The sequence below is a fragment of the Hetaerina americana genome, unplaced genomic scaffold (assembly GCF_022747635.1).
Source record: "Hetaerina americana unplaced genomic scaffold, ioHetAmer1.1.p SCAF_6, whole genome shotgun sequence".
NCBI lineage: Eukaryota > Metazoa > Arthropoda > Insecta > Odonata > Calopterygidae > Hetaerina > Hetaerina americana.
The window spans coordinates 12,749,986-12,767,539 of NW_027287205.1; the positions used below are offsets into that span (position 1 = coordinate 12,749,986).

The window sequence follows — 17,554 nt, forward strand, 5'->3', positions numbered from 1 at the left end:
TAATTCCACACTACATATACTTCGGTAATTTCTCATGGAGCAATCGAATACCTTGCTAGTAAATGGGATCCTCATATCGTACATGGAATGACAAGGTCGAAGAAAACTGTTATATTTTGCCGGTTAGGCTTCATTTAGAATATGCTTCTAGCATGTAGGATCCTCTAGAAGTTTGATTGATTGTCGAATTAGATCACATAGAGTTCTAAAACGCTGTCATGATACAGTGAATAGCGTATCAAAATTATTAGAGGAAATAGGCTAAGAATGACTAACGAAGCGAAGATTAAATTAAAGATTAAATCCCTTGCATAAATTGAAAGGGTGTCCCTTTCGCAAAGGTGTTTCAAATGTATAATTAACCAAATCGTATCACGGTAGGAAATGTATCAATAAAATTCAAAGGATTAAGTGTAGAACAGATAGATTTAGGTTGTCCTTCTAACCATGAGCGATAAGGGATCAGAATAACGCCGTCCGACCGCGGATGGAGTAAAAATATTCAGGCCAAAATGAATCTGGTGAGTTTTCACCCCATGCCACACACCCTAGCGGTGGCTTGCAGGGTACTAAAATATGTAAATCTTATAAAGAAACAGTGACTTGTATTCTAATGGTTGAAACTCCTTCCGCTCCATGATAAAGTGTTCGGTGTCACTCAGGGTGTTCCGATTCCGGGTCAAAGACAGAACTATCGCATTTCCTAGTCTCTCTCGAGAGTCACCCAGTATGCGCCTTCCTCGTTACTCATTCGCCGACAGCGAAGCTATATCGAACACAAGGATGCCTACGCACTCAGGCCGGGAAGAGCGAACGCAGCGTTTGATATTTGATGCCTCCTCATCCTGAACACGCGCCCTTACCTAACTCCATTTACAACACCCACGCACAACATTTTCCATCAAACTTTCATCTACCCTCCAAAATCCAAGCAGACACTTCCTCCTTTTATTCTTTTAAGTACCCGCTTGTCAGTTTCTCTCTTGTGGTTGAGACCATAAACTGAAGCACTAATCTAGAATAACCATTTTGATTTTGTTTTACACAATTCTGATTTCTGTCATAAAAGTTTCTATTTAAGCCGCAGATACTTGCGAAGGCCTTCGGGGCATATTAGTAACGGATAAAAATGGATATAAAAAATTTGAAATTCAAAAATAATAGAGATTATTACTCATACCTTGATAGCTGTAGAAATCACGAGGGTTGATATTTCTAATCAGGTAAGAGATTAAGACATTGATAAAAGTTTCGTATTGCAATTCATCGAAGGTATAACGATGACAAATCAAAATAATATCAGGGGAAACCATTGCTCTAAACCAAAGCATAAATTCTTATTCCAAGCAAATGAAAATGATAATTACAATAATTTTATTGATAACATATTAAGAAACTGACTTACAAATTCAAATTATCGGTTTTCTTTGCCTACATTAGGGAAGAGAACAGTTATAGATTGGTTCGTCGAGTAACTTCATTTGCACACTCATGGATTCCATTCGCATTATCTGGCAATATAGTATGATCATAAGATTTTTCCCCATAGTGGAATACTGGAGTGTTGTATATTAGTCCGACAGTAGTGGGTTTATATTTTGTCAACAATAATCAAAATTGTGGTTATTTACTTCTTATCTTTATAAGGAAACGCGGAAAAAGAAACCACAAAAGTATTTGCGCTACGTTGGGTGACTAATTTCCTTTGTAAAAAGCTGCTCGACTTTGGGTCAATGAATTCAAACATGTCGGGACAATCATTAATACGTACCAAGAAACAACTGCCACTCCTGAAATCGTGTATAGAGAGGATGATATTATTTTGGCCGATAGAAATATAAAAGTTCACTAGTTAACCGCAATGAAACTCACTTCTGATAGGATGTCACAAAATTTGAAGAAATATTTTTCAACTTCAAGAGGAAACTAATAAATAGTAACTTTGTGATTACACTAAAAATTTATCACGAGACGACCCGGGTTTCGAAGTTTAATGTCATCTTCAAGAGGATTATGCTAAAAAGTATATTGATTTGTTTAAAAAAATCATGTTTTTAATATCGCATGGATTTCTCATCAAAACTGTATATGATCGGCAATACATCTACATCCGAGTTAAATGGAAGGGACCCAATTCACAAATATTATTTAAGTAATGTTAACTCAAATATCTCAAGTCCACCCTACAGTCATGCAATTTATTTTTCATATTTCCAATTTTATCTTTTGCTTTTTTCTTTATTTGAATAAATGTAAAAGTATTTCTTTGGCCAATCCCAAGTGAGATTTTTCCAGAGCAACTTCAGCTTCCAATGGTGTTGCGATCGGTGGCTTCAAAGTGATTTCTTTTCGCAAATCATGTAGACGGAGTTTCGCGAAGTCGATTATTGTTAGTGAAGCAAACATGATCGCCAAAAATGTATAAATTTGTTATTACTCCAGTGAACCACGTTATTCTTCTCTCCAAGGTCCCGGCCTCTTTTCCACCCTCATCCCTCTCTCACTCCACTCCCTACCCCATCCCCACTCCATAGCATCCCTCCTATTTTCCCCTTCCCCGCTCTCGGGCTCGAGGAAAATCCTTGGAGGGTTTGCTCGAGTAATATTTGCTCTTCGCCGAACCGCATTTCCTCCCGCGGGAACAGGCCACGGGGCTTCCTGGAAGGACGTGGGAACCCCACCGCTCTGTCGACTCCATTCGAAAATCATGCTTCCCATTTCGTGATTAACGCAGCAAGATATTTGCGCGAACGCATGCACCAAATCTTTCTTTTTATCACCATCGAGTTTTCTCCCTCCGAGGGATTTCATTAGATCGACGAAGTTGGGTAAAATGCACCCTTTCGCCCCGTTTAATTCCATGGACTGTAATTTTCTGGAAATAAAGATAATGGCAAATAAAAAAAACTGTGAATGAGTAGCTGTCTCACGCAACATTACCATAAATGGTAATTACTTTTTATTCCTACGGTAACTTTAAAGGAATTTCTGCCCAGCACGTTTTTATTACTAAATATTTCATTATTATATATTGAATTACATATGAAAAACACAATTCATTCCACTGCTGAATCCTGAGATCGCTTTATCGAATGGAAATGTCGGTCACAATTGTTGATATGTGTACATTTTGCGGTACACCCAATTGCGTGGAAAATTCTGATCTCGCGATTGGTGATTGCGGTCGAGGGAGTAATTAGCTCTCAGCTGCACCTGTCCCGTCGCCCGGTCGTCTAATATTAGCGACAGCGTCTGGAGGTAGGAGGCACAAAACGTCACTTGATCGATGTACCCGCGATGGATATCCTATTTGGAACGGACAGGATTGACTTGGAGTCATACCGTGTGACATGGCTTTGCATTCTCCCTTAGAAATAGAGGAAAAGATATCCTTATTTTCATATTTTTCAATTAACCGTTTTGCAGTAAGAACTTTTTTTCTATCAAATGTGCTGGTGATTGTTTTCACCGTTTTATTTTTTTCATGCGTTAGGCTCCTAATTTGTAGATTGCAATATTAATAATTCCAAAACTATCAAACACGTTATAATAGGTAAGAGTTTTATTCTTTGTTTCCTTTTCTTATCGTTTTAATTTTCGTTTGCACTTCTTTGATAAGTAAAACCGCATATGGTTGGAAATACTCTGCTTCGGATTTGTTTGGCACAAATGTGATCCCTACGTCCTTGCGTTTTGGCACATGATAGAATCACTCAAAGACGTTGAAATTGCTCTTAGGAAAATAGAAATAAATGTAGAATAATTCAGAGTTTGTATTTATTTCTTCGTTTGGTTCGGACAATTTTTCAGTTGACCCGATTTTTCGAGATAAAAAAAACCTTCCAACCAAGTAACTCATAGTGAACTAAACTACTCGCAAAGCTATAATTTTTAATGTTTGACTTAGTATTTTTCTTCCTTGAAACCTCATGACATTTGTTTAATTTAAATGTATTCTCATCCCATATCTATCGCACTAAATTATCCTTGTTAGATTATTTTAAGAAGTAACAGAGTTTTCAACTTCAGGTTTCTTTCGTCAGAAAACGAGATCTTATAAGTTGAACGCACCTCTCCATAGCAATGGTGATGGGCACACGGCCCCATCACAGTTTAGAGGCAAACTTGTGAGGATATGCCACCTTCCATTTGACTAAGGCGGAGTAATTATATACATACATGTGACAACTGGTAAGATTACTCAGTTAAATAATACATAAAATATGATCCACAGTGAGTTCTATGGAAATCGGCTCAAATAAATATCATCGGGTGCAGAACCTGATGACACCAACCATTCCATATATTTGGTCGCTCTATATAAATTCAGTGGGACTTAAAAATTTTTCATTCCTAACAATTCTGTATGATTCATAGTTAATCAATCATGGAATAAAAATCATGGTTAATGTTAAGCTTAGCGTTGAATTTTCCTTTTCCCTTTCATTGGCACTTATTTTCAACATTTATTTTTAGCTTCCATTCGCTCATGTGTCGAAGGATATTATAGAAGCTACGTCCAAATGCCCATGCCAAACGAAAATGCCCTCACAACTGTTCCGAAATACTACGGACTTCATTGGTGAGAGTAATTATTTTCATAAATTTCACTTAAACTGCACGGGCGCGGTATATTTCTTCTCAACCCATCCCCAACTATTTCTCTTTTTCCGCTTGAATGAAAATTATACGTTAAGGGAATGATTGACCCCCTCCGTTGAAATCATCGTGGCAGTCCCGTGTATCGATTCGGCAGACGTAAATCGCGGCAACGTTTTTTTGTCATCGTGGCGTTGTTAGGGGTTGCGTGAGGGAACGCGTGGGGTCGAGGTGGAGACGCTGGAGGTGGCGATCGGAGCTTACCGTCGAGCAGTCATCCAATTCTTCGGCGCTTTGATGCGAGCGCTACTTTTTTGATCGCGTGAGTGCGAGAAGTGGATAATCGCCTCGAATCGGACGACTACATCTCTGTTCGTTTTCACGCGGCCAGCCCTGAAAAAAAAGAACATTGGGCTCAGTCATAGCGAGCAAACCCCCACTTACAATCGAATTCCCCATTCTCTGCCCACGCCGGAGTTTCAAGGTGTCCCTTCTATTCTGTAAAACGTGATTTATTTGAACCTGACTCATAACTCAATTTCCGCCATTTAATTAGAGCCAGGGAGTTGGGACGTCGCGACGTGACGGCTGCATTTCCATTTCCCCCGCCGCGACACCAAGCGTGCAGCGTCTGACAACTACCTTAGCTAAGCGGCTCTGGGAACAGTCGGTCAGGGAAATGTGTCCTGTATTTATCGAGTTTGGTGCATGCCCAGTAATCATTGTCAGTGGTCAGCGGAATAATGACATTCCCCATCAGAGAATTTCTGCCCGTGTAAAAGGAAATAGAGCTTGTATAATTAATTTGATTGGACGCCATAGCGTTAGATAGCAAGAATCTTCTTTTTAGAAGTTAAAAAATATGGGATAATATTTAATGACAGCGGTAGGGATCGATTACTCAACGAAATGCAATTATTTATCGTCGGCCAATATTCCAGAGAAAAATTATGAATATGGAAAAAGAAAAGTTTTAAAGTAATTGTTATAGAAATGGGAAGATAGTTGATATAAAATAAACAGAGGGTATTAGGTACGAAAGAGAAATTGTATGCTAAAGGATAACATCAGACGCAAAAACTAGAGCAGGTAAAAGATTTTCCTTATCTTGGCAAGGAAGAGTTTTGGACCTGTTTGAGGAGGAGAGGGCAATGGTTGTAGATATCCAAAGGTGGGGTGAAAGATGGATGAAAGCCATTTTGAAGGGTGGTGTAATGTTGAAGACTGCGATTGAGGGGATAACGTTAAGCATACGAGGAAGGGGTAGGAAAAGTATAGGCATACTGGACAGAGTGATGTAATTTAGATGAAATTCGGATTTGAAGAACAGTTAAGTGTAGTGTGGAGGGTCAGGTTGCGCCATCTCAGAAGGACCTAAGAAATGTAGCGAAACTACTGTAGTCATCCAAATTCTACGTTCATCCAACCTAAAGTGGTAGATTACTATAAAAATAAAACAGACACAATAGGTAATACCCCAAGTGGATCATCATGGAAAAATTTAATAGTAGACTTTTACGCATATAAAAAATACAGTACAATTATTAGTACGCATTTATGGATAAAGCTAAACAACGCATACAATTTTTAATGATTGATTATTAGAAACTGAGACTAAAGTCAAATATTTTATGATCGAATCATATATGCATGAATAAAATGACATGCATTTTGTAGCTACAGTATAGGTATTATAAATGGAATAAAATACGTGCGGAATAACCACATTTCGCATGTATTTTTATTCATTCTTTCCCCATCAATAGATACGGCATAACCACAATCTTCACTCTTCATTTTTGGAGGCTGCCCTTCACTTTGTCTTTGATTACCCTCTTCAGTATTCCTTTTATGGGTGAGCTCCCAAACGATGGTACCTTATATTAATACGATAAGTGTATTGACAAGTATGTAATTGGTGTTGCAGAAGATTTGTGTGCAATATTTAGTGATCTTCTATGGGCGAGAGTGTAAAGTCTGTCTTCCTGTGATTTTTTCAACAATAATGGTCATTCACCATTTGAATACTGAAATTTGAAAGTTAATTCGCGGATTGGATAGTGCGTAGGAATTTTGTTGTTGCCAGAGATGTTGGCCGAAAGAAAACTAATTAAGAGGGTCAAAATTTTAAAGGTAGAAAATTTTTTGTCACAGTGATTTCGAAAATGGGTGTTTGGCTATTTTATTTCTCACCGATGGAAACACATTCACGGATTGAATGACTCTGCTCAGTGTGGGATAACGGTCGCTGGGATGGAATGACCACTTACCTGACCACCCTCGCTCTCTCTTTCACAGTGCAACGCGGCCGTGGGCGTCAAGGCCTTCTTCGACATGATGCACGAGGGCCCGCGGAAAGTGATGCTGTTCGGAGCCGCCTGCACCCACGTCACGGATCCCATCGCCAAGGCATCCAAGCACTGGCGTCTCACCCAGGTGAGTGATCCTCCCCATGCCCCGACGCCCCTCTCCCCGCCTCAAGGAAGAGGGCACGCAGCCTTCAAGTGGACGAAACTGCTGACATTCGTCAACATTGGTCATTGCCTCCTGTTTTGTCGTCTCCTCGCTTCCCTAGGTATTCCTGGAGGTATTATTGGTGCAATCGTCCCCTTCCATACCCCTCCCCGACAAGTCACGCTCCTTCTCTCCTCATTCTTGCCATCCACCTTTTCCACTTCCAACATTCTCCTTTCTCCTCCGACCAAACTACACCTCCCTCCCCCACGTGCTCCCCCTCGAACACTGCACAAATCTCCTCCAGATGAAGGATTATTACAATAGCTAAGTACGTGAGAAGTGCACACATGTAGCGGCACGAATGCTCTGCTCTTATACAGTATATTTTGCACTTAAAACATATCAGAACCGACTTCTTATCTTGATAATTGTCTTAGAAAATTTTAAGTTTCCCTGAGAAGAGTACGATAGGAGATATAATTGTAACCTTCAATTTACAAGGTATTTGTTCAACCGTTATCGAAGTTTCTACATGATCATAAGTCAAATACAAATAAAATCAAGAAAAATTGAAACCTTTCGGCCCTCGAAACATCCGAGAGTCCTTTGTCGATCTTTTAACTTAACCATACTTATGGCGGAGTGGGGAATAAAATACTTTATATTTTTTAAATTCGTCTTCACCGTTTTCTTTAAAAGTCTTTGGATGTGATTAGTGAATAATTCTTATCTCCTGTCTACGCAAATCCAAAAATGGAGGAATGAAATATTGCTATTAAAATTATACAAATCTCGTTGCAAATAGGCAACAATCCTGGTGGTAACGGTGAAGTCTGGCCAGCCGTCACTCCTTCATTGCACATACATCTACAATAATAAATATGAGACAAAACACACTTATATACAACGACATTTAAAGATTACCAATCGTACCTTTACCATCACACGTGGGCTAGGTTCACACCACACCCACAACGCACCGTCCATAATCACGTACTCTTCAATTTCATATGCCGTTCAAAATCACGCATTGTTAACACATCATTCACTTTTGCAATACAAATTCTCACGCCACACACATCACATACAAACAATATTTTAATAAATTCCAAAGAAACTGCGGGAGATGCCGCAACAGTAACTTTTAACGGAGTCATCCGCTAATGTGCATTTCAATGCAACAATTTCAGAGCATAAAAATCATTCGCCTTGACTGGGACTCGAACCCAAATCCCTCAATATCCGGTCGAGTGCTTTAGCCACTTAAGCTACCGAGGCGTCCTCTTAAACTCTAATAAGTATAACAATATCATAATCACTGATTAATGAAGTTTATCACCCTAATGGCTGCTTTACACTTATTCTTAAAACTCCGGAAATTGGATGGAAATGGCCCAAACAAACCTCCAAGCAGCTGGTTCCATTTAGCAATAGTACTATTTAAAAAAGAGTATTTTTTCTTATTTGTTTTTTGCGTCTTTATTTTTATTTCGTAACTATGGTCGTTTTTTCCCTTAAAGTTAGGCTTTTCTATCCCTTGCCATAAATCTTCCCACGCTTCATCCTTTTTAACAATTCTATACATCGCGCCTAACCTACTATTTTTTCTTCTATTTTTCAAACTCTCCCATTTCAATATAGCCGACATCCTTATATTCTACATATCCTATCTGATCTTATGTACCCTCCGAGTACATATCTTGCTGTCTTTCTTTGAACTTTTTCTTTGATCTTTTTAATATGTCCCGCCTAATATGGATCCCATACTATGGGCGAGTATTCAAGGATAGGGATATCCAGAGCTTTATATGCTTTTTCTTTTGTGGCTACGCTACATCCTTTTAAATTTCTCATTACTCAATGCAATACTTTAAATGCCTTCCGTGTCACATCATCTACTTGGACTCTCCACCCTAGATCCCTAGTTAAGTAAACGCCTATGTATTTGCAATTACTGCTGTATAGATATACATCTTCCTCCAAAGAGGGTGTAAATATCCTTTTGTTCAGTCTTTTTATTTGAAAAAGTAATGTACTTAATCTTGCTTACATTAATTCCCATATTATTATTTGTACCCCAGTCACCAGGGCGATCGATGTCATTTTGAAGTGTTGCGATGCCATTAACATTCTCTACTCGTCTGTATATAATGCAATCTTCAGCAAAGAGACTTAGTTGGGAATGTAAATTATTCGGTAGAACTTTTACGTAAATTAGGATAATCAATATGCTCATTCTTGAGGAGAAGGTAATGGACAAGTTTTGGTAGAGACATAATAAACAAGGCCTGACTCTCAATATTGTTTCCAAGCATTAATATGAGAGTCTAAAGCGTTGGTTTATTGGTACTGCTTACTGCAGTTAGGATTAAATTGTGTGACGTACAGGTGTGACTCGCCATTCTGGCTGGACGTGTTGATGATTGCGTAGGTCTCAGGATGGGGTTTTTGATTTTGTTTGTAGTTATTTCCGATTTGAGTGAACTAGGAAAAAGTACTCAAATATTTATTTCCAATGCCCAAATTACAGCTCTACCATCGTCTTTAATGTCTGATCGAATATTTTCGGGCACTCTCTCTCTTTCCCCATAAAATATAATAAAAAAGGCCGTTTATCATGAATATTTTTAATTATTTGAATATCTCCTCCGTGTTGAATTTCGCCATTCACCTCTTTCTTTTTAGACATATAATGTATTATTTAAAAATAATTATTAATAAAAATAGACTTAGGGGCGCGGTATTCCAGGGTTAGGGGGTTGGATTACTGTGTGGGGGGCCCGGGTCAATTTCCCGGGAATGTCGTTCTAAGGACCGGAGCCTCTGTGTCATTTTTCTGTAATCAGATCTTACTGGGAAACCTTAACCGCCACATGTAAAAGAACTGGATCCCGTTTCCCTGAAATTTGAGTTTCAAACGCCTTTGTGCTTTGCATTTGGTAATCTCTGTCGACATCTACCAAACCGACCTTGGCGTTGTTTATTGTGCTTTTATGTTGAAAAATAAAATAATTAATCTTTCCAAATGTCTATGGTTACTCTCTGGCACACCAATCCATTTATATTGCATGGATATTAATAATTTTGAATATAATATCCTTCATATCCTCCATATCATATAAATGCATAATTCATAATATATAGAAGTAGGTCGTTTGTATTAACATCCTACCTATGCAAGCCATATTGTTTACCTATCCGTCAATCATGAGTTTAAATAGAAAAGAAGAATTTGCTCATCACAATCAAGTGTTCTTTTTTATATATATTTTTAACGACTTTTTATTGGGGAGAGATTGAGACTTAATTTTCCATATAAACCCTCTACATACATACAGTAAAGACAATTGCAAACACCCAAGCCATGGATGGAAGAAAGCCCACTTCAGCGGGAATCAAACACGTGACCTCTGAGTTGGCAGACGAGGTCGTTACCCCGCCGACAGTTGGGTCATTTCTTTGAGAAAACTCGAGACAAATTGAAAAAAATTGAAATTTTTCCGCTTCCTACTGATGTATCTACATTTTTGTCCTACAATAAATATATATTCGGGTCATCTCCTCCCATGTAAATGTTGTTGAAAATGTTTCGCCTTCATTAGGAGGTGTTAACCTTGAACATACTTCTCCATCTAAAGTATTCTCCACTCCCACCCTTCATGAGCTTTGATTGTTTTGTGGTTTTGGATCTTTCAAAAGAGCAATAATGTTTTACACCATCTAGTAAAGAGATTTACAATACATTATTTGCTGACATGTTTAAAACACTGCTTTGGCAGATGATCTAAACGCCATGAAACGCTGATTTTTGGGAAAAGAGCAATTCCCTTCCCAATGCCTACTCCATCGGAAACACCGAAATGGAATGTTTAGGCCCGATTAAATACTAGGGCGTTACCCTCATCCACGACCTCTCATAGGTGAAACACATACGGGGAATATGTGAACAAGCTAAGGAAAAAATAGGATTTGTTAGAAGAACAATGGGTGATTGTGATAAAAATGTCAAAGAGAAATGTTATCTTTTGCTGGTAAGGCCTCAATTATAGAATATACTGCAAGTACATGGGGTCCTCACGAATTTGGATTGATTGCCGAATTAGACCACCTGCAACGTAAAGGAACTAGATTTGTGAAAAGCTGCTTTGATAAAATGATAAATGCAGCAAAAAATTAGGCTTGGAATCAATCACGGAGCGAAGGTTAAGTAACAGATTAAATCTCTTTCGTAATCTGGAAGGATGTCTCTTTAGCAATGATGTTGAAAATGCGTGATTAGCCCCATCCTACTAGGGTACGCGAGCTCATGTCAAAACGTTTAGAGAAAATAAGTGTAGACAGATAGATATAATATGGTATTTTTCCACAAAAGTTATAGGATCAGAATGGTGGTGTCCGACCGCGGTATGGGGTAAAAATATACCGGTCAAAATTAGTCTGGTGTGTAAACACCCCCATGCCACTCATCCTAGTGGTGACCTCCACTTTGCTAAAAAATATTAAATAATAAAAAACCGAAATGGTACCATTATATTATAAAATTCAAAAATATAAGTTCTTTGGTGACCCATTTAGTATTTTCCTATGTCTTTAAACGTGAACACTCCTATACCCACTCCGAAGAATTCTCTTTACATAGAGTACACATCTGTTTTTTTCTGCTAATCCTAGCAAAGCATTATTATCTTACTGTAGTGGGAGTTAATAAGTGGACTTTTATCATTTGCTATCGTAACAAATCGTTTATTTTACATACCTTATACAAAATCTTCAACCCCCTTCCCTATTCATCAGTCGTTCAGATATCACCATCCCTATCCTGGGATGATGAATAACTGATCGAAGCACTTTTCCACTTGAAAACATTTTTTTTCTATTTTACGACCGGGTTTCGATGTAATACATATGTAATACATCGAAACCCGGTCGTAAAATAGAAAAAAAATGTTATCAAGTGGAAAAGTGCTTCGATCAGTTATTCATTATGTTCGACTCCCACCACATCACGCCTGAAGCTACTCAATTTGCTATTCTGGGATCTTTATTTTTTTTAATTTACCTTACAAACTTCTAAAAAATAAATCTTTTTTTCAATTAGCAACTTTAATTATAATCCTTATCCGTTTACTTCTCGTCTTCCTTATACCAAATGCAATGAAATGGGTATTAAAACAAATATTTTTTATTTTAAATTGTGTCTATCGTCTTCATGGCAGATATTTGAGATGCATTGCACTTATGAATAAATTTATTTTCCAAAACTTCTCCCATTCAAATTCAATTTTCTAGTGCAGCTATTCCATTCCGGCTAAGCTAAAAGAAGCTAAACTTTATCGTTTAAAATTCTATTTAACTTTAGGAATATTTTCATAGTTTTTCAAAACCCACAAATATAAAGTAGCATTTCTGCCAGCCGTTATTCTTTTAAAATAAATACTACCTATTTACATTCAAAATACCTATTACTATTTAATTTAGTGAATTTATTCAAAAGAGTTTCACTACAAGTTAAATTTCTAGATTTGTCATAAAAAGAATTATGTTTATTAATAATGCGATTTTATCATATTATTTTGCCACAATCATACCAATGTTTTTTAATCAGGAGTTTGCTCAACCCGATTGTCCTGGAGAAAGAGCGACTTCTGAGACATGTGCATACTCACTGGAGTTATAGTCCAGCATTAACTTAAATTTCATATTCTTTTATCACTTTCTTGTTTGTCAAAGAACATTCTTTTCACGGATCTACTACCGTTTAGTTTTGCTCTGAAGTTATCTTCCGGAATCCAAAAATATATCGTTTACCTGCGTGACGTCAATTTTTGAACTTAACATTACTTGAAAAAGTTGTTTACCTAACTGATTAATTTTACAAAGATATATTATTTAATTATAAAAATGTCAATTAGGTGGTTTTTAAACTATGGTTTGGTGATACTTTTATGATTTTTTTAAATATAATTTAGTCATTCTTGTGATTTTTTGGTTTCCCACCCAGAACTTCTCTCGTGGCTATTTAGGCACAGGTTTATGCAAATGTCGTAATTATCGCCGTACAGTTCTCAGTGTTTCACAAATAAAGATTTTTTCAAATTTTTGGATAATCTTTTCCTTCCGATTTCGCTTAACCCTTAAACGAAATTCCTTCTTTGCATTCACCTAATAAATGTTGTAATCATAAGTGATCTCTTTTCTTTTGCCGCAAGTGGTACCATACCTAATATTTTTCATCTTTGCATGACATAGCCTTTGATATCAAATATAGGGGGTAGGGGGAGAGAGGCAGGGAGTGGTGGCATTAATATTAAATGAAAAAATGGAAGTTGCGGGGTAAACATCTGTAGCATCCTGTTCAATAAGATAGTACAAGGCTTTAGGCACTAGGTTTAAGAAATATAATGTACTAGCATTAACGGAGGCAAAGGGAAAGGAATGTTAGCAGGATGTAGAGAAAATTATGAGCGCGGGTAGTGAGACGGGTGCAGCAGAAAAAAACGATGAGAACATACAAAAAAGGAAATTGAAACTCGAAAAACTAACTGTGGGAAAGTTGTAGAAAAAGGACAAGGAAACTATGAATTTCGGACGAGATGATTAGAAAGATAGGAAAGAGAAGGAGATTGCAGAATGTAAGCACAGAGTGAAGTAGAATAAAGTATAAAACATTATCAATCGTGGCGTGAAACATACAGAGTGAAAGAGGCGTGGTGACAAATGCATTGCGAGGATATGAAAAATCTACAGAGGAAGGATGGAATTCGCTCGCTTTACAGGAGGGTCAAAGCATTGTTAGGAAATAAGGAGAAAAAACCTTTTAAAAAATTCAGTCAGATGAGTCAAAAAGTTCATCTACTGACCAATGGGCTATTTGAGAGAGACATTATGAATAAAGAGAGAAACTCTATTATAAGGACATTAAGCAAGCCAGGTTAGGAATAGAAAGGAAATATGACGTTGATGGTTTAGGTCCACTTGTATTCAATGGCGAGATAGAGGTAGACAGATAGATAGATATAGATTAATCAAACAAGGCCCTGGAGGTAGATGACATTTGAGCAGAACTACTTAAGGGTTCAGGAAAACACGAGAGGAAAAGTTATTATGGACTAATTGAAAGCATTTATGAGTGAGGAATTCGACCGGAAGATTTCGTCAGGTGAGTGTTTCCTCCTATTTAAAAAAAGTAAATTAGTCACATGACTTGTAGAGCAATAAGTTTAAGTTTACACCCAGCCGAATCAGACAATTGCTTAGAGAACGGAGGGGAAATGACGACTTATGAAATGATCAGTTAAGTTTCCAGAAGGGGAAAGGCACACCTAATGCCAAAGTAGTATTGAGGACTCAAAAAGGGATGAATATAGAATACAATGATGATGTGTTCGTTTGTTTATTGTACTAAAATATTTAGAAGGTGATTAACGGAGTAAATTGGCCAGAATGTTTGCATGCATTGCAGAAAAAATCAATAGCTTGAAGAAATAATAAATTGTTGCGCAGCTTGCTCGTAATCGAGTTCAAGATGGAGAGTGGGGATGGACAGGGTTACAAAGATGCATAAGTAAGGGGATCCATTATCATGCTTTCTTTTAAGTGCCTTTTCTATGTACATATATTTTTTTAAGCATTTCAATCCTAGGATTGGTTTCTTGCATACCATATTTTTCCATTCCACAACATTTTAGAAATGAATTCATGATGTATACAAAAACCTACCATAACCGGTAGATAGCCTAATAATAATAGTAGTCATACCATATGTAGATGCATATGGCATGACTATGCATAATAAATTCTAATGTTGTGTAGATGCATATGGCATGACATGTTGAGGTAGTAGTAGTAGTATTAGGGGAGGCGACCGACAGCTGAGGTCATTTGCGCCATAGGGGATGGACAGGAAAGGATGAAGGATTGAGAGAAGCCCGGCGTCGGCATTAGCCTACTCTTTACGAAAGGCGCTAAGGGTTCCGCAGCTTAACGTCCCATCCGACGGAGGGCATACTCACTCAAAGTGCCCTCCACAAAGCACCTCAAGTAGGGATCGAGATACCTCTGAAAAATATCCAACACCGCTGGGATATGAACCCGAGCCCTCTGGGTGAGAAACCAATACGTTAGCCCCCGCACCATCTCGATCCCCGACATGTAGAGTGTAAGGCTAAATATATTAAGGTGAATAATGTCTTGTTATTACAATAATTCCTGTTTCCTACCACATCGCAGTAATGCGGCCACTCCGTGCACTTCACTCGCGCCCGCAGCTGTTGCCGGGCCGACCCACTCGGTTTGCGCCACCAGTGCCTGATGGGGAAACTGCTGCCTTTTACCATGGGTTGAGGGATCTCTTTTTCTCATTACTTCGTTCGGATATCATCATTGTGTTTTTACTGTTAATGTGTGGTTGTCTCGTTCCGAAAAACCATTAAAAAATATTTTCTATGCTGAAAAGTTTTCGCCGGTCACAGGAATCGAACAAGCGACCTGCGGCTCCTCAGACAGACACGCCAACTCTGGTCTACTCCTATTAAGCGTATGTATGGAGGAAATTGTAAAAGAGAGATTGGAGATTGATAGATAGATAGGAGAGAGATCGCTGATGAATTCATAAAATTAGTTACGGTTGCGGTTGATTAACATTTACTTTTCCAGTTGGCCAAGCGATTAAGAGCATTACTGTGCACATTGAAGTCAACGCCATACATGTAGTTATGAAATGAAAATTTATGTGAGCAAGTAAAGGTTGCGAAGTTGTCCAGAAACAGGAAGACTAAGATAAACATATAAAAAAGTAAATAAAAGTGTGGATTGAACAATTTACCAATATTGGAAGTGTTTTAGGGCAAGGTTTTCAAAGTAATGCGATTTAAGAAGCATAATTGGGTTGCAAAAATAAGCTTTAACCAGGAGCAAGTAGCCGATGGCAAGGTAGTTGAGATAGTAATAACAGATGCGAGTACCATTACAATTTTCCACTCATTAATTGGAAAATTGTAATAGTCTTCTTCTCTGTTATTATGGTACAGTTCCATCTCATCAAAGCCGAATCTGTAATTTATATCGTCGTGTTAGGATATTAAGAAAATACTTATCCAAACATTGATTACAAGGGTGATTTTATATAGCGAGGAAACATGGTCGCTGAAGCTACATGATTTGGGTAAATCAAGGATTTTGAAATGCTGATCTGGAAGACGATGGAAAAGGATAGAACGCTCTTCATCTGTGGAAATTTGGGGCATCGTGGATGTACAATGTAGAGCACTTTGAATGGCGATGGGGTATCAAAACTGTGATAGAAGGGAGGAAGTCAGACAAGCGAGAAAGGGAAAAGAATAGAATGAGCGTATTGAGTGGAATGAAGGGAAGAAAGAAGTATGTATGAAGAATTGGGGAGTGGCTTACTGCACTGTCAGACGTCACGGTGTGCCTCTGCTAGCGGAGGCAAGTAAATGGAATGTTATACAGTTTTAAAGGATATGTTCTTTCAAAACCTACATTAAACGATAGAATACCATTATATATATATATATATATATATATATATATATATATATATATATATATATATATATATATATATATATATACTTTCAAAACCTAAAAACCCGCCATGTTGTGAACAATTCTTCATTCACATGGATATAGATATAAGAAAAAGGGATAAGAGCTCATGCATGTACAGAAGACAAACACAGGTGAGGTGGGGAAGGCGGAATCGAGCATATCACAAGTGTCAAATAACCCCGGCCCGGGATATATATTATGTGCATAATAAATTGGCCCGGCGAATCGAAATATCCGTGGTTCTAGTTCCGGTCAAAGAAATATTTTTGATTTTACATCAGCTGGTTTCCTCCTGCCCCACCTCTCCTTTTTTTGTCATTTATGTGAGTTCCTACCCCTTTTCCTTGTATCTATATCCATGTAAATAAATAAATAATTATATAGAAAGTCATTCACATGGAAATAGTTATAAGGAACAGGGAAAAATAATACCTCATTGACTGGGGCTTTAACCACGGATCTTTCCACTTACCGGGCCGATACTCTAGACCATCGGCCCGGCAAGTCGGAAAAACATTATATATATATATATATATATATATATATATATATATATATATATATATATTTATTTATTTATTTATTTATTTATTTATTTATTTATTTATTTATTTATTTATATTATATATATATATATTTATATATATTATATATATATATATATACTATATACATACATGTATAATAATTTAACACGTTATATTTTAGGCTGGAATTCAACTGCTCATGAGTGAAGCCATGCGTAAGGGCGATATGGTAGAGATGCTTATAAACTAGGCGTCGGGTGAGAACAAATCCCCGTAAATAAACGACAGCGGGTATGCAGTTTGAGTAAATGCATCTCTTAGCCCGAATTCGTGGAATAGAATTCAAAATGTTCGGGTATTTTGAAATGCCTTCGTTGTTAGTCTTTTAGAGGGTAAGTGAG

General features: G+C 37.5%; 1 protein-coding gene across 1 annotated transcript in view; it reads left to right on the plus strand.

The window, feature by feature from the left end:
• The first annotated feature begins 512 nt into the window (after nt 1-512).
• GABA-B-R2 (gamma-aminobutyric acid type B receptor subunit 2) overlaps nt 513-17,554 on the plus strand; it is a 480,524-nt gene continuing 463,482 nt past the window's right edge. Inside the window, exons 1-2 of the mRNA XM_071593934.1 lie at nt 513-521; nt 6,898-7,035. Of these exons, the coding sequence (XP_071450035.1) occupies nt 513-521; nt 6,898-7,035 (147 nt within the window). The remainder of the gene's footprint in view (nt 522-6,897; nt 7,036-17,554) is intronic.